The following is a 25,740-nucleotide window of genomic DNA, read 5'->3' as shown; positions in this document are numbered from 1 at the left end:
TTACCCCAAACTTTGTTACAAATTTAGTATTCTCAATTGTTCTTTTTCACATAAGAATCAATCAACTAATAGCTTAAATTTAGTTGTTCATTTAACATTCACATAGGTTTTGCCAGCAGTTGAAGGAATAAGAATATGAAAACGTTGAGTTCTTAATTTGTTACTACCTTTGAGAACCGATCTTCAATAAACCTCTCTTGTTTTCATAAACATCACCAAACCAGAAAAAAAGTTTAGAAGTTTTTTTTATGATATTCAGTGCCTTTTAATATTTGACTTAAATTGACTTTCCCATTGCTAGTTTCTATGTACTCCCCGGACCTTGTAATTGAGCTCTTTTTCGTTGAGGTGGTAGATCTTTTAGTACCTTCTACACAAATACAGGGTCCGCAACCATGAAGTTGATTGGGGGAGCCCTCAGATAAAAAGTAGTTCAACAGATGGTTGTTTATGTGTCTTTTTCCTGATGGTGCACATTAAGAATTTTTGTTCGTGAATGGATTGAGAAGAAAAGTTCAAAAGAAATTTTCAAATCGCAAATCATTTAATTAAAACCTCTGAATTATGAGGTATTTTAGATGAGACTGATGTAGTCACTCTGAAAACCGAATTTTGAATGGAGGCCTCGAAAGACATATGTTATGTACCATTCGACTCACTTCATCGAGCTTTCAACGTATTAATGGGCCCGGGGGAACGATTGATATGTGTGCCTCAACTAACTACTAACTTAATTACTATTATTTTACTCTGTGGGAATTTAATAATTTAATTTTTGAATTTTAAATAAATGAAAGACAAATTCATGTCATATACTGCTCTTAAATTCTGTTTCTCCTATTATTATTATTATTATTATTATTATTATTATCATTATTATAATTATTATTATTATTATTATTATTATTATTATTATTATTATTATTATTATTATTATTATTATTATTATTATTATTATTATTATTATTATTATTATTATTATTATTATTATTATTATTATTATTATTATTATTATTATTATTATTATTATTATTATTATTATTATTACTATTATTATTATTATTATTATTATTGTTATTATTATTATTCTATCTTTTATTTATTCCCGGTTTCAAACCTCATTGTGGTCGTTCACCGGGGATTTACACCTTCATATTTCAGAACATAATTTCTTTTCAGAAAGAAAACTGTTAAATATTTGCAATGAACTCGGCTCTCGGAATGTTTCACTATTTAGTTACAATATTTATAGTTCCAAACGTTTGATTTTTTTAAATGCGGACACAAGCTACTAAGCCAATTAGACTTTAGAAAATTATTAGACTTGTAACTGCGGAAGTCGGATCCGAACTAAATTCAATAGTTCGCTTCGCTATTCACGAATAACTTTCCTTTTCCGATCCCATGTTCGCTCTGGAAGTTCCGGAATTGTGAGGGCGTGAGAGCCGACTCAAACAGAAAACACAAAAATGTGTACGAGAATTGTAGCAAGCGCATATAAACTGGATGTGCTGTTTGAAATTTCAATGCACCGCATCTTCTTCTGCGTGCGGCTCGTGATTGCAACATCTACATTTCCAAAATTGGATTGAGCGTAAAAGCACATAGAGGAAATGATTAAGATACTTCTAGAAGTTTGCATGAAATTGTCCTTTTAACTGCAGCTATAAATTTGGGCCTCAGTTACTTTTATAGCAAGTTTTGTGGCAAACAACGACATTAAGTTGAAGAATTCAAAATATACTGAACACAAGCTTCTGCTTGATGAAAGATACGCTTTAACCGAGTTTTGTAAAAGTCGCGAACTTCTGGTAGCTATGACCAAAACAATGTAATAGTTAATATACCGTTTCTGGAAATAAGATAATTCTATGCATAACAGGAAGAAAATGATTCAGCAGATTATCAGCACAACCCTATATCATATAAATAACCGTACCAAACCCGATATGTATTTTGGAATATATTCCAGGGTAACAGAAACACTATACTATTCATAAATAGAAGATAACTTGGAAAGCTTGAGACCATATTACTCAAGAAAGACATTAATACAAACTTGGGGAATTAAAACTTTTTTTCTAAATAAAACGAAATAAACATTCGAATCTGTTACGGGCAACCATGCTGCATTCCACGCTTGGAAACATGTTTTTTGAAAGAACCGGATTTTTTCATTCAGTTTTTGCATTCAAAGCTTTGTTGTACGGTACCTGAAAATAAGATGTTTCTGAATGATTTTTGCCTTGCAAATTCCGACTCCAAAATTTGCACTCAAGGTTTTTATTCGATTGGTGGTTCAATGTATAACGAACTTAACGAGCCAGGTTTTGTATGTTTCAGTCCTGACTTGAAAGAATGTCCGTAGTATTGCAGCACTGGCCATGCAAAACGCTAACGCTAACGTCAGGACGCTAACGAGTATCGAATACGGAATCTTTGATTTGAATATATCTTTCGCTACGAACATTTATTTACCGTTTACATATAAATCTAAAATCTGATTCAATTGGCTCTTACACTTTTGTATAAGGAACGATCGCGCCTTTACTATCCTGTAGGAAGAGATAAAGAGGATGAAAATAATGCTCCACGCACATCAGTACGAGCATACACTATGAATGTTACAGCCCACAAACCGATTGTAAACTGCCTGAAATGAGCAACCGAGCTGTCTCAGCTGTTGAAATACATTACTCTTTAATTATGAATACAATTTCTTGAAAACAATTTTTTCTTTCTATTGAATTTCATTGATCGATCGATTCATAGAAGATCGATCAAAATATAAAAATTAACTACTAAAACCAGTTTCGTATAATATTATATATCAATTATATCAATGCCTTAACGGTGACTGCTATGCGCAATGATCAACCGCTGCGCAAAGCAATCACCAAAGGCAAAACTAAAAACACACATGCTTGCCTCGAATCGTAATATCAAACCTAGAGAAATATATTCGACCACCGGCTACTGTCGCAGACCTGGTCAAGGGAGAGTAATATTTTGCTCTCGACAGAAACAACGCAGTGACTGATACCCGAAGTTTACTGTCGCAATAGCGAGAACTTCTTGTTTCTTCGGCTGTCGTGGACCACGACAAAATGTCTTGAGATGGAATGAACTGTCGAACGAAGTGAATGACGGCAACGTTGGCTGTACAGAACTATTTGTCTAAGGGCTGTCGTGATGAAACCTATCACAAGGCTGTCATGGAAAGAGTAGCATGACAGCCTCAATAATAATGTCGCGCGGCGGTACATTTGGGAAGCCTGGGCAGAAATGAATCCCGTACAGCATCCTGATAGTTTCTTTCAATGAAATGCAAATCCAAAATGAAGTAATCGACATTAAAATTTTATATGCTGCTATTTTTATGGCCGTTAGGACCGCCCATTAGTGAAAAAGTTACAAACGAGATCACCGAAAAAGAAACCTCTCAACAAAAATTGGATCAGTTTGGCTTCTATCGCCACTGCGAGCAGATGTATTGTGTGTCGTTTGCAAAGCTAGTTTCGCTTCCGACAAGAGCGATTACGTCACACCTGCCAGTTGTTTGCATTGGTGAAAAACCAACGAAAAGAGGACAACGGTGGGGAGCACCACACAAAATCAGCCGTTCTGATGGCTCTAAAAGTTTTCTAAATAACTATTAGAATTTCTTGCTCGCAAATCGAAGGTAAAAAACCTTAGTTTAGTGCAAATCTAGAACTGTTTGATTAGATTTGTGCACTTCTCGCTGTGTGAAATTCAAAGTAATCGAGATCAAGTGAAGCCTACTTTGTTTTTGCGAAAAATATGAAAAAAGGGAATGCTTGCATATTTCATACAATTGATCAACTAATTGATATTCGGAAGTGTTGAGAAACATGTCAGTTGTTTTCGTATTCACGACATCCAGTTATGTCTCTGACATTACCCACCCGCCTTTTTTTAACTGTTGAGATATGCACATCGCAAGTGAAAAAAAATCAGTTCAGTGAACCGTTTGCAGCAGGGCCGGACAAAGACGTAGGTGAAGTAGATCGAAAAGGTGTAGAAATTCAGAAATATGATAGTTGGTGTTAGTGCCAAAAATTGTCAGAAATTATCAAAAAGAAAGAAACCCTGTCTCATTTTCGTTTATTTACTGTCTCATTTGTAAATGAGCGCATGCAAAAAACGAAAAAAAAACAGCAAAAAAACGAAATGTCACAGATAATTTAACACAACTGTTTAAAAATTTCTGCGTTGTTTCTGAATGGGAATTTTCGAACAACACTCAAGAGTTTATAACAACTTCAAGTATTGAATACGTTATACAAGATGTATTCAAAGAAGCTGCCTCAGTTTTTACCAAGATGTTAATAAAAATAGTCAGTAGAACAGGGATTGTGCTAGAATCGTGAAAAGTGTCGAGTATTCCTCCAATCCCAAAGATAATCAACACGAGATATGCAACGAACAGATTACAAACATGTGAACATGCTGAAACTGCAAGAGAAGATAATGGAAGTTTTAGCCGAGAAACAGTTATGATTTGAAGATTTTAAAAATATGCTGATTGCGGTTCAACCATATATTTTAAAAAAATCTCCGATCAATCTTATTTTGTTTTGCTGAATTGGAAGTATTCTTTTTAGAGTAGTAAAGTAGTAATTTTAGATCTTGAAAGAGTTTTTGAAATTTTGAAATTTAAAATTTAATATAAATTTCGTGCACAATCAGACGGAATGGAATTGTGCTACAGTTTCTTGAGAACTATCCGTTGAATAGGAAGCAAAGGATCAGATCCAGGAATTCATTATCAAATTTGGGTGTATAGCAAGAAAGTCATTAGGTTCACTACGGTTCTTACTGTCCCTAAATGATTTGAAGAATATTCTGGACAGAAGTCAGATGATGTTTTTCACCCGTTTCTGCCTTGCATTGGTAAGAAAAGAACAATAACGAGTTTATTGCGGCATTAACATTTGAATTAAACGTATTTCGACCAGTGTTGGGAAAAAGATCAGAAAAAGTTCAGTACTAATTTTTGGAAACGAGACTCTCACTGAAACTGATTTCACATGGCAAAAGTCAGTTGTGAAAAGTTTACTAGCGAACATTCTGCTTGGTGATATTTAAGAAAAAAGTTCGCACATTGAATATATCTTATGATTCTTGAATAGAAGATTTTTGGGAACTGAATTCTTATAGCCATTGTATCTCAACCCTTTGCAGAATATATGATACATGATGAATGGTGAAACGCCGATGAATAAAAATTGAACCTTTCTGAAAATTTTTAGAATGCGTAGGGTGGTTGATAAGCAAATCGATAATGGTGATGTATTTGAAATTTATTCGACACTACCGACATGATGAAGTAATATCATTAATAATAGCAGCAAGTACTGTGAATTATAATAGTACGAATGATAGTAAAAACTATCACAAATCATGTTAAGCTGTGTGTTCAAGACATGCTGACAATGCTGCGCTCCTGTTACTTTTATGAATCAAATTCATGCCAAATAGCATTTTATCGGGTTCAAATAAATAAATAAGTAAATAAATGTGAAAAAAATATTGTTGTTCATATTGACCACCCTACGTGCATTGAAAATATTGCAGTCATTATTTCTCAGTTGCGATTAAGTTGTAAATTCACAACTTAATCGCGACTAGAGATATTTTTATTGATGAAAATTTAATAATTAAATCTTTCACGAATCACTTCCTTTCGATTATCTCTTTAGCGATATTTCTGTGATGAAAATTCGTCATTCCTGTCACTTGTGAACTTCGGGGTTCGAAGTTTTGTGGATGTTTGTTTTATGAATGAAAATATCGAAAGTGATTTTTTCAGTCACTGAGTTTTCTTTAGAAAATCACTTGAATTGATTTTTTCACGAATGATAGTGAAATTAACTTTTTCTGATCATGATTTTTCCAACACTGATTTTGACACATTTAAAAGTTATATCTTATTTGGTCAAAACTGAAAGTCGGAAAGGAATGCAAACAGCAATGCCATTGAATTTCATTTTATTTGTTTTTACTAATTTACCGCTACACCAAAAAATTTAGAAAAAAATCAGAAATGTTTCAGGTATTACCGGTTTACAATTTTTTCGGATATATATTTATTGTGTTGAAAAATACTCAAAAATCTTGAAACATATTTTTTCACACCTCCGATTTTGGGACCACTCTAATTTTTGTTAGTAATAAATAATTTTGGAATATGGTTAAGTGCTCCGGTTTCGTATTTTCTAAAAATGGAACGACAGAAATATTTGTTTTTTTTTCGAAAAAAAATCATAATGAATCACGCGTTTCCATTGAAGCTACACATGTAACTTAGTTCTAGTATTTTTGCACCATGCGTTTCCTTTCAACAGTGTTCAAGACATGCTGACAATGCTGCACTCCTGTTACTTTCATGAATCAAATTCGTACCAAATAGCATTTTATTGGGTTCAATCTAAATAGTAAAGTGTAATTCAGCTGGAATTGAAGCAGCCTTGCGTCGTTATAATCACTGGTTGGAATGTGACAAAGATATTGTTTTTTATATTGACCACCCTACGTGCATTGAAAATATTGCAGTCATTATTTCTCAGTTTCGATTAAGTTGTGTATTTATTCAGTAGAGATATTTTTATTAATGAAAATATAATAATTATATCTTGCATGAATCACTTCGGTGCCAAACTGAAGCGTAGTGGAAATTCAGCATCGAAATATCATCGGAGACTCTTCTTCCTTTCGATTATCTCTTTAGCGATATTACTGTGAGTGAAAATTCATCATCAAGTTTCGCTGACACAAAAAATCACTCATGAACTTCGAGGTTCCGAGTTTTGTGGATGCTTGTTTCATAAATGAAAATGTCGAAAGTGGTTTTAAACTCTATTAGAACGAAACGCATGGAACTTAGTTCTAGTATTTCTGCATCATGCGTTTCCTTTCAACAGAACTTTTGTGAAGACGCATGGTTGATTGTTATTTTTTTAGAAAAATTCGAATATTGTTCTTTTCCACATTTTTCAAAAATATGACACCGAAGCACTTCAACGTGTCCAGAAATTTTTGAATTATTTCTAAAACGTTTAGTATGGTACAAAAAATTGAAGTTTAGAAAAATAAGTTTAAAAATTTTGTAGTATATTTTGATGCCAGAAATTTATCTCCGAAAATTTTAAAAAATATGTAAACCTTCCAGCCTTTCCCTAAAGCATCCCTGATTTTTCAAATTTTTCGTTGGAGCGGTTGCTTAAATAAAATGAAAATAAATAGAACCACCCCAACCCCGTCAAACGGGCAGAGTTGGAATTTGGGGAAAACTGTCTCCAGTACAACCTTTTTCAAATACGGCATTAAGTTGTGAATTCTCTTCGTGGGCAAGTTTCACATGCTTACCCGGCTATAGTCTTTAGAGAATTATTTAGGAATGACGGAAAAATGAATTTTAATAAAGCATAATTGGTGTTTGCGGCCGTACTCACCTGGAATATCCTAATACTTTGAAACACCGGATGGTGCAACTCACGATAGAGATCTTTCTTCGGCTCTACGGTTGGCAAAGCTTGATAGCTGGACCGTCGCTTCAACTGCTCCCACATTCTAACGGGAAAATAATTTTGGTAAAAACCAAATCATCTCAACGGTCTAAACGACGCTGCTCACCTGTTGGGACCCCTGTTGTTTTGGTCGGCTCGGATGAGACATTCGGTATCCTCGTTGAAATCGGCCGTCGTCGACTCGCCAAATGTCGAGCTAACCATACTGGACTCGCTGCTGCTGCGGGCACCCATGTCGGAGATGTCCATCGTTAGCAACCTAACCGTTCGAAGGGTGGGAAGAAAACAGTTCAGTAATGCAACTGGTTCGGTCAGATTTCGCGCCTAGGCGCCACAGTGGTCGATGCTAACCTATGAAATGCATTAGAACTACTAGCTAACATAAATCTATGTACGGAAAAACGTATAGTACCGACAATTAATACTAAATCTGTGTAGCACTGTGAATTGAACATGTTTAGCATATCTTTAGTGTGAGTGCCGGTTATGACCGTCACTTCTGGTGGCGGAGGTTTAGGCGGTCGAAATGGGGCCTGCGGAAAACGAGAAAGAAAACATTGTTGAGTTTATAATACCAAGATGACAGGAATATAACTTACTTGCAGCAGAGGTCGCTGAACCCTCTTCAGATTAGTCATCCAGAACCGATGCTCCCGGCGCGCTATCAGAGCTGCCCGAATAGCATTCTCGAACACTTCATTTACGCCGAAATATGTAAACACACTCGTCTCGTAGTAAGCAACACCGAGTTCCTTCGCCACAGCACGAGCTTCGTCTGGCATCACCAGATCGCTCTTTCGTGCCGCTCGAACGAATGGACTTCGATCCCCGAAGTAGGATAAGTAAGTCTCGTCGCGATACATGTACCGCAAGTCATTCTTACAACCAACCAGAATAACCGGTGTGTCTGGACAAAATTTGCGTATTTCCGGGTACCACATGGCCCGACAATGGCGCAGCGACACCGGATTAGCTATCGAGAAGCATAGCAGCACTACATCGGATCTAATGAGGAAAATAGAAAGAGAGGAAACAGATAAACATTTGAAATTTAGTCCCACTAATCTAACCGAGGTGCTAGACACCTCAAGCCTAATTAAATTCATACCTTCCGTAGGCGAACCGTCGGTCTTTCTCGTGGTCACCGAAAGTGTCCCACAGCCTCAGTGAAACGTTGACGCCGTCTACGATTTCCCATGATCGCTCCAGTACCTGTGTTGGCCAGTGCAAGGACGCAATTCGTAATTCATTATTCGTCCGGTGTGACAACAAACAAAGAAACAACGCCCGCGGCGGAAGAAAACAAACGTCAGTTGCGTCGATGATGCGTCCGTCGCCCGCCGTTGGTCAAAAATAGAACCGACACGCAGATACCGGCAGAGGAACAGAAATGAAAAAAAAGGAAGAAAGAAACCGATAGTGAAATGAAGCTTATTAAGAATGTGCTAAAAAGTCGTAAATTATCTCATATCGAAGCATGTCCGTGTCATTGCGACGAGAATGAGAATGAACGTGGAAACAGACTGAGCTACCACAAACAAAGCAATGCGGGTGAGTAATGTATTGCCCGCCGTTTGGTTTGGTCCTGCCAGAAGCTCATGACACAAAATCATACCTGTACTGTGGAACTTTTTTTTGGTGGAGTAGCGTAAATAAATGTTTTTTATAGTCGTGAATTGTTGTTGAAAATATCATATTACAATAAACTGGTTGACTTAATTTTTCTTTGAATCGTATTGCCTATATTCGCATATCAGTCCCATATCGATTTTGTTGAGTTAGCTTTGAGTTACTGCCTTGGTATTACATTCCTGTAGCGGAATTTGATCTTCTGTTTCGACTGACTTCGCAGCCGATTCAGAGTGTACAGCACCATTGCATGGCTGGTGCTACGATTCTACTGACACTACGAATCCTTCCAGGTCGGGGCTCGAACATACGACAACTGGTTTGTAAGACCAGCGCCCTATGCATTGAACCGCCAACCCGGGACAAAATGAGTTACTGTGGTATTCTAAAATAAACTGCTCAATGAATATAAATAGAAAAGTTTGCTTGGGCGTAAACTAGCCAATAATTTCGAACCAACATAATAAAAAAAAAATTTTTGTGACGGTTTGAACTTTTAAACAGCCCTTTCATTTGATTCTACTCGGTTGAGCCGTCACGGGGAAAAATGAATTAGTTCCTTTTTGAATATTTTGATCACAATTCCTGTTACTTCCGACCGGGTTTTGGGGACCGATATATCCGCCGTGAGTTTTTGTGGCCTTCAACTTACCAGACTTTAGATCTTTACATTTTTTTCTATGAAGATAAACTTTATCATTTTCAGGTTTTTGACTCATCACCTTGTAACTCAGAAGTGAGATTTCTACCAAATTTAAAAAAAATGTATGGAACAAATATACTTTTCATTTAAGTCTAAGTTTGTGAAAATCGGTTTAGTCATCTCGGAGAAAAGTGAGTACATATTTTTCACTCACACTCACACACACACACACTCACACTCACACTCACACACACACATTTTGCGCACTCGACCAACTGAGTCGAATAGTATATGACACTTCCTCAGGGCCTAGGTTCAAAAGTCGGGTTTCACAGTGATTACATAGCCTTTCTATATGAGAAAGGCAAACATCAAAAATATAATTTGAATCGTCATTTTCGTCGGTGCGAGAAGGGCAAGGGTTCAACCAGTCCGACACATCGATTGAAGTCGAAAAATTTGGTAAGAAAGCTATGGTCTGGCAAGCAATTTGTAGCTGCGGTAAGATTTCGAAACCCTTCATCACCACTGCTTCAATGAATAGCGAAATATACATCAAGGAATGTTTACAAAAACTTCTACCCATGATTCGAAGCCACAAGGATCCTGTTGTCTTCTGGCCAGATCTTGCTTCTTGCCACTACTCGAAATCAACGGTAGAATGGTATACTACCAAAAATGTCACTTTCGTCCCAAAAGACATGAATCCACCAAATTACCCACAACTTCGACCAATTGTGGAATTTTGGGCATTAACGAAGGCACATCTTAGGAAACATGTCTCGGCAGCCGAAACCATTCAACAGTTCGAAAAAGATTAGAGAAAAGTGTCAAAATTTGTCGCCAAGAAGTCTGTACGGAATTTAATGAGGAACGTTCGCAAGAAGGTGCGCCAGCTAGTCTACAATGGCTAAGTAGCAAATGTTGAGAATAATATTCTGTTTTTGTAGTCTAATATTATCAGTATATCGAATAAAATTTGAATATCTAACACTTGTGAATTATTTACAGCGAAATCAAAGTGCGTCCATACTTTCTGGGACAGTCTTTACATATACATAAGGAAAACTTTTTTTACGTTGAAAATTCCAAACAGCGTAAACTTTTTTTACGTCATAATTCGATTTACGAACCCCCGATTATTAGGTAAATGGAGGTTTGGGTGTACTTCATTTTGATTACATCCAGAATATGTACACTGGACCAGAATACATTAGAAATACCTCCGTTACCCTACACATTGTTCGAATTATAGGGCTAGTTCTAAAGACTTTATTCCCCGGTAACCAATAAGCACATACTAATGCCGCATTATGACAGCAAATAATCGCTAATCGCTAATCGCACTTGAGACTGAATTAAGGCCGATTTTGGCAAAATATACGGCTATTCATAGATAATGCTTATATATGGTTGGTGTGCATTCTGAAAGCTGTATTCTGATTTATTTACAACAGATGAGCTTTTGAATTGCAGATATAGAGCAACAAGCATGTTTGGTGCTCATAAAAGGCTATTTTAATGCCATTATTAGTGCTTATTGGTTACCTGGGTTCGTTTTTGTATCGCCATGTACAGAAACACGCTCTTGAAATTGATTTTTTTCTTTGAGTGCACCCTTTAATTCCGGAACCGGAAGTCGTATCCAGATACAATCTAATATGGTAAAGTATGACCTTTTATTTGAGACTTAATTTGTGAATATCGGATAATTAATCTTTGAGAAAATTAGAAAATTCTTTTTATTTGTCACATACACACATACACACGTGCTTAATCTCCCTACCAGTGAGATGTCACCTTATTTTTATCAATCCCCATAGTTTCTTAATAGATATTCGTTGGTGTTGTTGGTTTTCAAATAAATTTCATTGATTCTAATGTTTCATTATAAAGTATTACCAATTTTGAACTTTTGAAATGTTTTCAGTACCACACCATAAAGTTTAAAAGTTCGACCCCCAAAAATTGTGATTAAAGAAAATGGCAATCGATTGTTGTATAAAATTATAGCCAAAAACTTTTTTTTATCAGTCCGCATGTGTTTTTTTGACCGTCGCACAGTGGTCCAAAACTGAAAAAAGACGGTCAAAAGTCTGTCCTGACTTTTACTGATTTTTTAGATCTAACGTGTCTTTGAAGAAATTTTACAAGATTATATAACGCTTCTTTTGAAAGTGGTACCTTAATGTTTCTTAAGGGGGCAGTACCAATTTCGAGTAAAAATAATTTCTTTTTCACAAAAAAATTTTTTCTACCTCGTATTGATGAAAAACGAATTTGAAGTATTTTTGCTGAAGATTTAAATAATGGAAAAAAATTTTATTTGAGATATATTTGCTTAAATTAAAAAAAAGTTTTGTGTATTTATCTACGTAGAATCTACCTATATTACCTAAGTATCTACTACACAGTTTTAGATATCATTTAAATGAGTAACTTCCCCGATCAACAAGGGAGAACAAAATTGTATCTGGGATTGTTTCGTTTTTTCTATCTAAATTAGTCATAATCTTGACCTCGTTAATAGTTAAAATAACAAAAAATATAACTCAATTTAACCTAGGTGAAATTGTTACAAATCTTGATATGTAAATATCAATATGATATCTAAATTTGTTACAAATTTAGCATGACTTTTCAGCTGTTATTACCCATTTTTTGAGGGGAAAGGCTTTACCGTGAAAATCTAAAAATAGATTTATCGAAGTAAGATGAAATTGCATACCTTTAGGCGATTTGATTTGCCATAAAAAAGTCATTCACAGTTTAGAGACTGGTTCCGAACCGGGAAGTTTTGAGTTGCCATCATACGTTACGATTGCATCGGGGCATGAGAACCAACTGATGTTGGAAGGATATATTGGCATCATATAATAACTAGTGTAAGTCCATATTGCTACAAAAATAATCTATCACTCTCCACCTCTTTCGTCGTTTCCTTCCAACCGGCATATGAATGACAAAGGAGCTATTTTAGAGCTATAGTTGTAACTGAACGGAAATGACTAAATTCAGTGAAACAAAATTACCTTATAGAATCTGAGGAAATTAACTTATGAATGATAGTTTTTCAGTTTTTTTTTCTTTGTAGCAAGAGGGTCGACTTTCAAATAACATTCGAATCAGTTCGCTCGTTCAGTTGAAGTAGTGAATTATCTGTACGTGTGTGTCGATTGCCGGGTATATTTGATTAAAATGTGCACTTAATTTTCTCGGAGATGGATGAATCGATTTTCGTAAATTTAGATTATAATAAAAATTCGTTTGAAAGACAGTGAAAAATCAGAAGAAGTGTATATAATATCGATTGAAATAGCAAGTTTTTATGATTGATGATCAACCAATTGCCTATTAGTCACACTAGTTTGCGATATTCGCAGCCAGAAGTCCCGCATAATGGTCAAAAGCTATCAAAATTGAACTTTCATTCCGGTTAGATTGTTTGATATCTACCTAGATTGACTCACAGAAAAATGATTCAAATGGAAAGTCTCATAATGCGGGTCGGTTGCTTTAAACTCTACATTGTAAATTTTGAATCCCAGTTTATGGTTCCGGATTGGAAGTAATCAAAATACTACGAAATGAGACTATCATAAATTTATCAGATATGGATAGATTGAACTTGTCAAATCGAAGGTATTATGGTGCGATAAATTGTTTTTGTCTGATTCATGAACGTAAAAATGTTCGTGCAATGATATAGATGACAACGGGCAAAATGCGATATCTGCAATTTGTAGATCTTATAAATTGATGACCTAACCAACTTATTTCGATTTTACTGCTTTTGGATCCAAAAATTGTGAAAGTGATTCGATATTACTTTAGTTTGCTTTAGGCCATGATGATATCATCAGCGCCACCAGTGAACATTTTTCAATGTAATATTAACAACTTTTTTTTATTTAGAACTACTTAAAAATCATCAGATCAACATAGTATAAAGTACAGCAAGAACTAAAGATAAAGCGATACGATTTTTTTTTTCTCTATTTCCAGTACATCCGGGGTCCGGTAAAACTAAAGTTCTGCAACTAAAAGACCTATAAATCGAAAAAGTATTGAGCTAAGATTCTGACTGAGTTCAGATTTTGTATTTCGTTTATTGTAGCGTCACTTTTGAAGACGTTTTGAAATTTTTAACACTTATCACTCTGTGTTTTCGGAAACAAAAATCGGGCACCGATAAAATTGAAAAATTCATTTAATTCCAAGCTTGTGAAAATCAATTCTGAGGAAACATTGCAGAATTCAATGAACTGAGTCGAATGCTATATCACTTTTTCCAATATATATTAGTCGAGTTTTAAAGCTTTTGCCTTACCTTTATTTGTTCGTAAGAAAAGAAGTGCAAAATCATCTTGAAAAATATTTATTTTCAATTTAAAATTTATATTTGAATAAAAACAGTATCGCCATAGTGAAAATGAGTCACACGAATAGTACTCAAAATATTCTCATTGGAAAATAAATTGGATTAGGAATATATTTCCTACCGCAATTGCGCATTGCGAATTACAATGATTGTTGAATGAAGACAATATCTAAATTCAGAAATAAATGACAAAAAAAGTAATACGTTAGTCGCCAAGCCACGTTTCATCATCTGTATGTTATACGAAGAGCAAGAAAGTGAGAAAATGGGTTTCTTATGAGTAGAATGATAAATAGTGGGAAGAGCGAAATGTTTCGGCATCATACAAACGATTTTCTACACCGGATAGTGACGAGAGATGAGAAATGATTTTTTTTTTTGAGAATCTCAATCGCAGAAAAATCATGGGTCGACCCTGACCACGACCATTTACATCGACATAACTGCTCTTTATAAAACAAAACCGATAGTGTTCATTTGTTGGTGCACATAGCGAAAGCGGATAGAAAATCATTTCTGAACTCAGATGGGAACTTTTGCTTCTCCAGCCATATTCCTCAGACTTGGCCCCTTCCGATTATCATTTGTATTCATCGATGTCTCCGGCACTTTCTGAGCAACTCTCCACTAGGTATGAAAAAGTGAAATATGACTTCACGACTGCATCAAAAGCTAAACAGTTCTTTCGACGTGGTATTCGTGAGTTGGTGGAAAGATGGAAAAAAAGATTATGATTGTTTTGTTTAGGATTTGCATATTTCAATACAAGAACATATCTTATAGCAGGATACATTTATGGCCGTATAAAAGAGCCGATTTGGTTTACTACCTTCCTTATAGAGAAGGATATGAAATCACTGTGAAAGATCTTACGGTCTCGGCACAATTGCAGACGTTATGTGTTGGGTAAGGATCTATCAGAACATGACATTTCGACAGCACTGAAAAACTTAGACGCCTCAAAAGGGCCTGGACCTGACAGTATACCACCAATATTTTTAAAAAATCTTGCTGAAGAACTTACACTACCACTACAACTACTTTTTAACCTATCACTTAATAAATGTACTTTTCCTAAAGCATGGAAATCTTCCTTTCTTGTACCAATATTTAAATCTGGTGCAAAATCTAACATTCGGAACTACCGTGGAATAGCCATTATCTCATGCATTCCAAAATTATTTGAAAAAATTGTAAATGAAAAACTTTTTCATCAACTTAAAAATGTAATAACAAACAAACAACATGGCTTTTTTAAAGGCCGCTCAACTACAACAAATCTCTTAGAATTTATGACATTCACTCTGAATGCAATGGACGCCGGAAACTACGTAGAAACTCTTTACACTGACTTTAGCAAAGCCTTCGACCGTATTGACATACCATTACTTCTACACAAACTACAAAAATATGGCATAAAACATACTCTTCTGGAATGGCTCAAATCATACTTAACGAATCGTGTACAGGTAGTCCGCTTCCAAAACATTCTGTCTGAACCAATTAATGTAACTTCTGGCGTACCTCAGGGTTCTCACTTAGGGCCTCTCCTTTTCATTTTACATATAAACGACATTTCCTTCATACTCAAAAATCTGAAAGTGCTTATATATGCAGACGACATGAAACTCTTCATGGAAATTAAAAATATTAACGACGCTGTAATATTCCAGAACGAAATCAATCTATTCCACATTTGGTGCTGCAAAAGTCTACTCCAACTCAATGTAAAAAAATGTAACTCAATAACTTTCAGTAGGAAAAATGAAACTATACCTATAAACATACATCTAGGAAATCAACTTGTAGAAAAATGTAAAATTGTAAGAGATTTAGGCGTAATCTTAGACTCCAAGCTCACTTTTGTGGAACACTACAATACCATAATCAATAAAGCTAATAGCATGCTGGGCTTTATTAAACGCTTCAGTCATAACTTTCAGGACCCATACACAATTAAATTATTATACACTACATATGTCAGACCTATTTTGGAATATTGCAGCCTAGTATGGAATCCATACAATATTATTCACGAAGAACGCATCGAATCTATTCAAAAACAATTTCTTTTATATGCACTTCGTAAATTAAACTGGACAGCATTTCCTCTACCATCATATGAAGCACGCTGCATGCTCATCAATATTCAAACACTTAAAGAACGCCGCGACTTTGCAATGCTTTATTTTATCAGCGACATTATTTCTCAACGCATTCAATCAGCTCCATTATTATCGCAATTAAATTTTTATATACCTAGCCGTCAATTACGTTCCAGGAAATTATTTTTAGAAAAACAAGCTAGAACAAATTATGCAAAATTCAGTCCAGTCAATCGAATAATGCGCCATTACAATCAATACTGCGAACATCTTGACCTTACTATGTCTAAAAATCAAATCAAATCTCAGCTTTGTCGTAGAAATAATGCGTAGTATGTAAGTGAACATTGTAAACAATTTATATGTAGTCTACATTTGCTTGACGAAATAAATAAAATAAAAAAAATAAATAGATTCTAACATTTGTTGGTTTTCTAACATTAATAATTTTACTACTACTTTAGCTTTTCTCTAAAACATTAAATTTGATGTTAATGAATCCTGAACCACCATGCTGAATTAATGAAAAACCCACATTTTTGCACAATGATGCGTCAAACACATTGGACTGAAATATTATTATTAAGGATCAATTTTTATTTTATTAGTAGCAATGAAAAGGCAGTTGGAGTTGACACTCATAGCGTCTCTTTCACATACTATAAAACTTACTCAATTTTTTTTTTTCAAAAAAATGTTCAAACCTAACGAACCTTCGCCTGTGGTAATTCGACGACCAATTACAAACGGTGTCGTATTCGACTTTCGTTAGAAGAAATGAAAATTCTGCGTAAAAAGTGAATACACGACCAAAAGAATGTGCATGAGATTCAACTGATCAAAAGTTATAGTACAATACACATTCAATTCATCTCTGAGAGCAAGACAATCAAATTCGCAACAACAATATACACTATGGCGAGCATGAAAACATGTTGTACAACATACCGGTGAATGCAAAATCTTGGCAATCTTATTGACACTAAGAATGCTTCCAGGTCGGGGCTCGTACATACGATAACTGGCTTGGAACACCAGCGCCCTACGCATGGAACCGCCAATCCGGTACGGTGTATGCGAAGGATTGTCCAATTAAAGTGCTTTTGCACGATTTTCTTTTTAGGAGCTGGAAAGAAATTTGTTCGCAAAGATTTGTTGCAGTACGTGGAGATTTTCGCCATCAAGAGGAAATTTTTGTCCCGTGGCTTTGAATGATAACACATCACTCATTAAGTCGAGAGACAAACTAAGAAATTCACATTTTTGCCAAAAATTTATCATCAGTATGATCCCTTTCAAAAGCAATAAAATCATTTCAATGCAGACAATCAATACTATCTTCATAGGGGTCTGTCGCTGACGATGTCCAGCCAGCGACTGACATCATTAAAGAAGGTGACAAGCGATTATAAATACACTCTCCTACTCAATGCTTGATCGAAGAAATAGGTATAAAGCGAGAAGACTAGTGTTTGATGGACAGTGAAGATGTTTGGATGTAAGGTATCGGTCGGGTGACGGCCAGGATGTAAACCATGTTCGATGAACGTTCTACTGTGTCTGACTGGCGTTTTAGAGTGACTAAAACAAGATTCAGAGTGGCGAAATGGTAGCGCGTATGCACGGAATGCATAAGAACGCAGGTTCGAGTCCAGTCTCTGAGCGTATCTTTTTCCAATAAATCATCTTTTCTGTTATGGCGGCTTTACGCCAAACCAACTAAAAATTAATAAATCGCATTTCAATGTGTTTCTCTAACTTTTCGATGCCGTTTGTCTTTCAGCAATTGCTTCTTCATTTGAGATCAGCAAGTAACCAGTAGTCACCGGGGGTTAGATCTGAACTTCGTTAAATCTAACCATTGTTGTCATCGACTTATGAATAGATGCATTGGTCTTGGTAAAACAGTGTTTTTTTTTCGACATATGAAGTCCTTTTTTCTTGATTTTTACATTCAAATGATCTGACAACGTTTTGTAGTATTCGCATTTGCTTGTTTTGCACTGCATCCATAACCTTCCCATCTGACTGTTGCACCTTCGGATGCTTCGGATGTGGTTTACCGGCTGCAGTCCACTCAGATGATAATCTCTTTGATTCCGGAGTGCAGTGATGATCCATGTTTCGTCCATTGTCACATATCGACATAAAAAGAATCTGATTTATTACTTGTAAACCTAGCCAAACACTGCTCTGGTTCATCAACACGTTGTTGCTTTTGATCGGCTGTGAATAGACGTGGTACCCACTTTGAAAAAAGTTTTCTCAAAGTCCAACGTTCATGCATAATTAACACTCTAACTTTTGACATCTTTACGGCCTGAGCTATGTCTCTCAATATCAATTTACGATTAACTATGACCAATTTGTGTACTTTTCGATGTTTGCTAGAGTAACCTCAATCAGACGGCCAGAACGTTCACTGTCATCGGTGCCTGCATGACCACTTTTATATTCTGTAAACTAATAAAAAATGATTCTTTTCAATGGAGCAGAATCCGAAGAACACTTTTTACGCCATAGTTGAGCGTGTACAGTATTTTTTTCATCAAAAAGCAAAGATAAATTTACACACGAAAATGACAAAAATCGCTTCGCTGAAATAGCTGTCACTTTTTTTCTGGCTAATCGAAATGTTATGGAATATCACAACGAGTCTTTTGAAAGTTAGTACTTCATAAATGTCAGATGGATTTCACAATGATAGCGCCTTCTGTGTGCCAGTCTCACGACTTATTGAGTGATGAATTATACCTGTCTTTGCTTTTCCTCCAAACTCCAATCAACTCGAGGTTTATTGTTTATTGTTGTTTATTGTTTATTAAAGCAGGGAAAAACCCTCTTGAGTTGACCAACTATTAGTACTTACTCAAAAGGGCGCAAAACTTCCTCATCTTTTAGTACCAACAGATAATACAAAATCCAAATGATACACTTTTACTTAAAACTAATACGAGCTATACTTTACATACAAACATTAACTACATTACACTTAAACAAAATTAAATTACATACGAAGGTTCTAAAATACATTCAATAATAGGTCAAGTTTTAAAAAAAGCAATAAATAAACGTTTGAGAGTGACACGAGATAGATTAAAATCGAATATTGTATAACACCGATTGAATATGCGTGCCATACTAGACAGAGGTTCATTCTTCGCGTAATTTGTTCTAAAAAACTGGATGACGAGGAAAGAGTTGCTCCGGAGAGTTCTGCGTCGGATGTTTATATCCATTTGTCCGAGGAGATCAGAACAGTCTATATGACCAAGTATCAAATCGGAAATAAACATTGCTTTAGAGACGTTGCGTCGAACGCTAAGTAGCTCAAGTCCAATTAGGTTACATCTGTGTTCATATCTAGGAAGATTATAAGGGTCTCTCCAAGGCAGCTGACGTAGAGCAAATCGGACAAATTTATGCTGCACAGCTTCGATGCGTTGTACTCCATTACTGTAATAAGGTGACCAGACTACTGCCGAGAATTCGAGTACAGAGCGAACCAGGGCAATATATAATGCTTTTAAGCAGTGGATCTTTTTGAACGACTTCGTCATTCGGAAGATAAAACCGAGTTGCTTGGATGCCTTTGAGACGATGTACGATATATGCTCACAAAAAGTTAATTTGCTATCAAGTATGATCTTTGATGCAGCTTACTCTATGTAGCTCAACACCGAGAAGCGAATAGTTGAACATTATTGGATTTCGTTTACGATTAAAGCTTATTTTGGAACACTTTGATGCGTTCAGTACCATTCTGTTGACCTGACACCAGTTTCCGAAAATATCAAGTTGTTCCTGAAGGAACTTAGCATCGTTCTGGCAACACACGTTGAAGAATAATTTGAAGTCGTCTGCGTATGAGAGTTTAGAGCACTTCAATGAGAGATTGACGGTCATTAATGTAAATTAGAAACAGAAGAGGTCCTAGGTGACTTCCTTGTGGTACGCCAGATGTAATAGCAAAGGATTGAGAAGTGATGTCTTCGATTTTTACCGGCATTTCGCGGCCAATAAGGTACGACTTTATCCAGTTAAGGAACCTTCCCTGGAAACCTGATAAATCAATATATAATCATGTTGATCGGCAGAGATGTAATGTGAGCTGCAGCGAAACATGAAGTTCATGACGATCAACTCAAACAACTTGGAAGCTGCACTCAATGACGCAATACCACGATAGTTCGAGATGATATGCTTTTCGCGTTTCTTGTGCACAGGAAATAATATTGACTTTTCCCAATGTTAGGGAATTCGCCAAAAGACAGCGAACAATTAAACACATAGGCTAGTGGAGCTGCAAAGCTATAGGCACATTTTTTTAGCACTATTGATGGAATACCGTCAGGGCCTGGATTCGAAGAGTATTTGAGATTTTTACACGCTTCAATAACATCATCAAATGAAACACTGGCTGGAAAAACCACCGATGGATTGGTAGCCGACTCCGAGATGAAAATGTGAGTTACGGATTTAGAATGAAACACATTTCGCTGAAAACGCATATAACGATCATCACATTTTTATTAAAGTGAATTTATTTCTCATTAAATATATTGATAATTAAATAACAAATCCATGCAAACATGGAAAAATTGATCGTTTTTGTATTTTATTTCTTTTTAAGAATTCCAGCTACCATGAGACTCCATTGATTGATAGTGACTTATTTTATTTTCTTAAATCAGTCGATAAAAATGAAATTCGATTATTTGCTATATTTTTTAAAGTTGTAATATATTTTGCATGTTGTTCCTAGGTCTAATTTTTCACGAATCGTAATTAAATTGAATTACTCTGATGAAAAACTAGTTTTTTCTCAAATATAACCGCTACAATAATAAGGCAGCCCTCTAAGTACAACCCATGTCTGAATATTCTATTCACGTGTGATTGATGTAGTTTGTTAGTGAATGGATACTCATCAGGGCAACATAATCTCGTGACAAGCATACAACCTACAACTTCGTTAGTAGCAGTTCGAATAGACAAAGGAAAATCTGCAACCAAGTCGTCAGAACTCGTTGAAATGGGACATGCATCATGACAGGTACCACTACTCTCACAGCTACGGTATCCTCATCATGCTCGAATGCACTACACAAACGAATAAACTCCCAACGAATAAAGCCAAAAGCGAGGCTACTATACCTCGGTAACAAATGGGTAGCGACGCTGAAGTAGTGAATGGAGAAGGCATACCAAAGTGAAGAACATGAAAATTCGATTGAGTTCTAAAAATAGACCGGTTTTCACCGTGCCCATCTCGCTGCGCCATCGCTGGCGCACCCACGAAATCAGTACAGCTGTAATGGTATACGCTTTCACTCCATGTATGAAACGCATCGGTGAGCTCCCGAATTGTTGATTTTTTTTGTTGTTTTCTTTTTTCGGTGTTTCAACCGGATTGGTGGGATTCGGTGGCGTCACTATGCTGCTGCTGCCCGCTGCTGCAGTAGCATTGATCATGGTTTGCCGTTTTTGAATGAAAAAAATTAGAGGGTTGTATTCAAGACACAACCGAGCACAATAACATTAAAAATGAAATGTTTCTAGGGTTCCCATAATAAATACGAAAATGAAGGTGATAATGATGATGATAGACTAAACTAAAAACTTATTCAATTGACTAATTACAAACTTGCTCTAGTTTAAGCGCTAAGATTGTTAGCGAATGATAAAATTGACAATTAGATTCTTTCTTGATAATTGATTCTATTCAATTTTGATCCCTTCCACAAATTTTTACATTGTTAAGTTTTTGAATAACGTTCTTCAACTAGAAGTCAATTATGATGAATTCAAAGTTACTCGAAATCTCAATTTTAGATATAAACAACCTAAAGATTTGAACCTGTACAAATAAAACTATTTTATTTTATGATAATAATTTTCGAGAAACGTACAAACTTATTAATTTTATAAACAGTTTATAGATCCAAGAGAAGATTTTATTTATTTTAACGAAAAATGTTGTGCTCAGTAAGAGTGTAATTTTATTAATCCTTCTTCAAAATTGTCGATAATCTTCGGAAAGTGTCGGTAAATAATATGGCAACAATACGAGGAAGAAAACATGTGAAACAGTCCGCATAAAATATTTAGTTACTTACATTGATTTTCGCTTTGGCATATAGGGTAACAGAGGTATTTTGGCCACTTCATATATTTTGGCCCACCTAACGAACTTTATCGATTTCATCGGATTTTATCGATGTTAAGTAACTCATTTTGCATCAATTTGAAGCTAATCACATTAAATTACTTACTGCGGAAGGGGTTTTTAAAGATATTACAATATTTGGTGGATATTTTTATAAAGTGGGCCAAAATAAAATCAATCCTAAAGTGGGCCAAAATACCTCTGTTACCCTACGGAATATACGGAATGGATACGCAACAATATTCCGAAATTTTGTTCATATTGTAACTTGATGTTATTAATACATGAATGAACATTGTCATAGTTACAACGCGTGTAGCCATCAGACGCTTATTGTTTTGAAGCAAATAATAATTAAACTGAAACTGGCGGTTAACCAAATTCTACGAGGGTTCCTATTCAAACGATACATGTAAAATCGCAGGTAAGCTTACCTTGAGTTTATCTTTGAAACTATACGATATTGCATCTATTTGTACTGTATATGTGAGTCTGTGAAACTCATTTATACTACTAAACCGAGGAGGCCGCTTTTAGATAAGTTTCAGAATTTAATTTTGAATCATTTGAAGCGTTTAATTCCTGGTGGGACAACAACTTGTTCAGTCACATTGTCACGTTTTATTCGTATGGGAATTGAGATTTAAGTATGCAAACCGATCCGTTGGCAAATTAAAACATATTTAAGTTTACAATATTGAAGCTTTGGAATCATTTGAATTAGGAAAATCCATTAACAAATCATCGAGGAACAAGCGCTGCAAATTAGATCCAAAAAGTCAATCGCCGATAATTCTAAATTGGCTAAATAATAATTCTAAATTGGGCTAAATTGGAGAATCAAAATAAAATACTCAATTCAAACCAATTTTTCAATGGGATGCAATTGAAATATTCAAATGTAGCTTCAATCTCATAATAGGCATTTTTAATGGTAAAATCGACCAAAAATTTGCTAATACATGGGATATTTCAAAGGAATCGGTAACCACGCTGATTCGGTTCTTTAATAGCTAGATGATAAATAAGATACTCAAGTGAACACGGTGTTGCACAGACAACAGGAAATTTCACTAATACATAATGCAAAAGCGACAATCCAGCAAGTGAACGCATATACAATCCAGTCATCAGCTCACTGGACGAGCTACTTATTTCATTCACAGTCAAACATCAACTAGGCAAAGAAATATTTTGCCGCCTATATTTATAAATTCCTCTTCGAACTACGCAGAATGATGCGGTGTTTTTATGCATGACGCAAAGCCTTCTATGCCGAACAAGAAAATGACGTCAATTTCCTCAGCTGGGATTGGTGGATGAAAACATAGGTCGATTCTAACCATTTTTTCAATAGTATGCTATTGAAATACTGAAACAACGATGTCATACATGTTTAAGTTAAAAGTTTCCGAATCGATTGGTTGTTAAATTATGTCAATCCATCAACAAATGACTGAGTTATTAACGTTCAAAATTATGACGCAAAAAGGTTACGCGGCAATTTTTGAAACTTTTAATTGACCCCCGGCCCCATATAGTGAAGAGTGAGACATTTTTATAGCCAAAGATTTACTAAAAACATGGGCTATTTCGAAAGAACCGGTAATAACGCTGATTCGGTTCTTCAATACTGGATGAAAACGTTGTTGCGCTGATAGCAGGAAATTTCACCAACACATAATGCAAAAGCGACAATCCAGCAAGTGAACGCATATACAATCCAGTCATCAGCTCACTGGACGAGCTACTTGTTTCATTCACAGTCAAACATTAACTAGGCAAAGAAATATTTTGCCGCCTATATTTATAGATTTCTCTTCATACTACGCATAACGATGCGGTGTTTTTTATGCATGACGCAAAGCCTCCTATGCCGAACAAGAAGTTGACGTCATTTTGTACAACAGGGATTGGTGGATGAAAACATAGGTCGATTCCAACCATTTTTTCAATAGTATGCTATTGAAATACTGAAACGACGTCGTCATACATGTTTAAGTTAAAAGTTTCCGAATCGATTGGTTGTTAAATTATAACAATCCATCAACAAATGACCGAGTTATTAACGTTCAAAATTATGACACAAAAAAGTTACGCGACTATTTTTGAAACTTTTAATTGACACCCGGCCCCATATAGTGAAGAGTAAGGCATTTTTAATGCCAAAAATAGGGGTTTGCAATCAGTCGAAGCTAATTTTGTAAGACTTTCAATGAGCGATAAATAGTTAGAAACAGTTTCCTCATGAATTGGATTTTTTGAACAAAATCTTGGGATGATGATCTAGATGGCGGTGTGATAAATGCCTCAGCTGATACGCACCCAACTTCTGCTTAAAACAGTTTCAGCCGATTTCATATTTATTCTCATAGAAAATGTTTAGTGTGTATCGGAATATTGTTTTATAGTTTTTAAAATGTCAAATACCACAAATCGTAATATTGTGCAAGGAACGTGAGAGAAATTCTTCATCAGTAAAAATGTGCGAATACAGCTAGAGAACATGCCAAAGCGGTAATTTTGAAATAGAATTTGAAGTACGAATAAGAAAAAGGTTAGGTTGAAGAAAAAGGGTATTTATTGAACAAAGATAGCCATCGAAGGCAAGTGAAGTACGCGAAATAATTAGGAGGACTCAACAAGCTGTTCAAATACAAAGTTTATTAACTTGGGTACGAATTATAAGAAAGAGATGTTGAGAGAAAATTCATCTTTGTAAAACAACTTCGACGGTTGTTAAACTTAAATTATATTGTGACTGTGGATAAACAAAAAAGACAGCTGAAATAACTAGCATTAAAATAACTTGTTTTCAAGTAAACATTCCGATCAGATGGTAATGACAGAATTATAAAAACTGGAGTAATTTATTTCAGAAATATTTTGTAACAAATTTTGAAATATTTTTAGCTGGTAAGCTGTTAAAATAACAAAAATCATAACAAAAACGACTCTAGCGGGAACAAAATCGTAACAGATTTTGAAACGTTTGTATCACAATTATTATTGAATTTGATATGACTAAAGAAGTCCGAAAGCAGAAATTTCTAACAATAGTTGTAATAAATTAAATAGCAAATCTAACACAGAAAACTATTACAGCCAACTTTTAGCATCGTTCTAATCCAAAATTTTCGAATGATTTTTTTTTATCAAATGAATAGTTTATCGAGTGATCTGGTTTCTTTATTTAGTTCTTTGAAATTTTGATCATTATATTTCGATTTGAAACAACGGAAGAACTCATTTTACCAATTAAT

General features: G+C 35.3%; 1 protein-coding gene across 5 annotated transcripts in view; it reads right to left on the bottom strand.

The window, feature by feature from the left end:
* Positions 1 to 25,740, bottom strand: part of LOC131438450 (rho-related BTB domain-containing protein 1) — a 120,421-nt gene that overhangs the window by 16,502 nt on the left and 78,179 nt on the right. For all 5 annotated transcript variants that reach the window (XM_058608475.1, XM_058608478.1, XM_058608479.1 and 2 more), the window contains exons 3-7: positions 8,659 to 8,762; positions 8,150 to 8,555; positions 7,902 to 8,083; positions 7,657 to 7,809; positions 7,476 to 7,593 (exon numbers count right to left, since the gene is read on the bottom strand). In XM_058608475.1, the coding sequence (XP_058464458.1) occupies positions 7,476 to 7,593; positions 7,657 to 7,809; positions 7,902 to 8,083; positions 8,150 to 8,555; positions 8,659 to 8,762 (963 nt within the window). The remainder of the gene's footprint in view (positions 1 to 7,475; positions 7,594 to 7,656; positions 7,810 to 7,901; positions 8,084 to 8,149; positions 8,556 to 8,658; positions 8,763 to 25,740) is intronic.

Source organism: Malaya genurostris, chromosome 3, assembly GCF_030247185.1.
Source record: "Malaya genurostris strain Urasoe2022 chromosome 3, Malgen_1.1, whole genome shotgun sequence".
Lineage (NCBI taxonomy): Eukaryota > Metazoa > Arthropoda > Insecta > Diptera > Culicidae > Malaya > Malaya genurostris.
The sequence above is the reverse complement of the archived record's forward strand: the minus strand, read 5'-3'. Positions and strand labels throughout refer to the sequence as shown.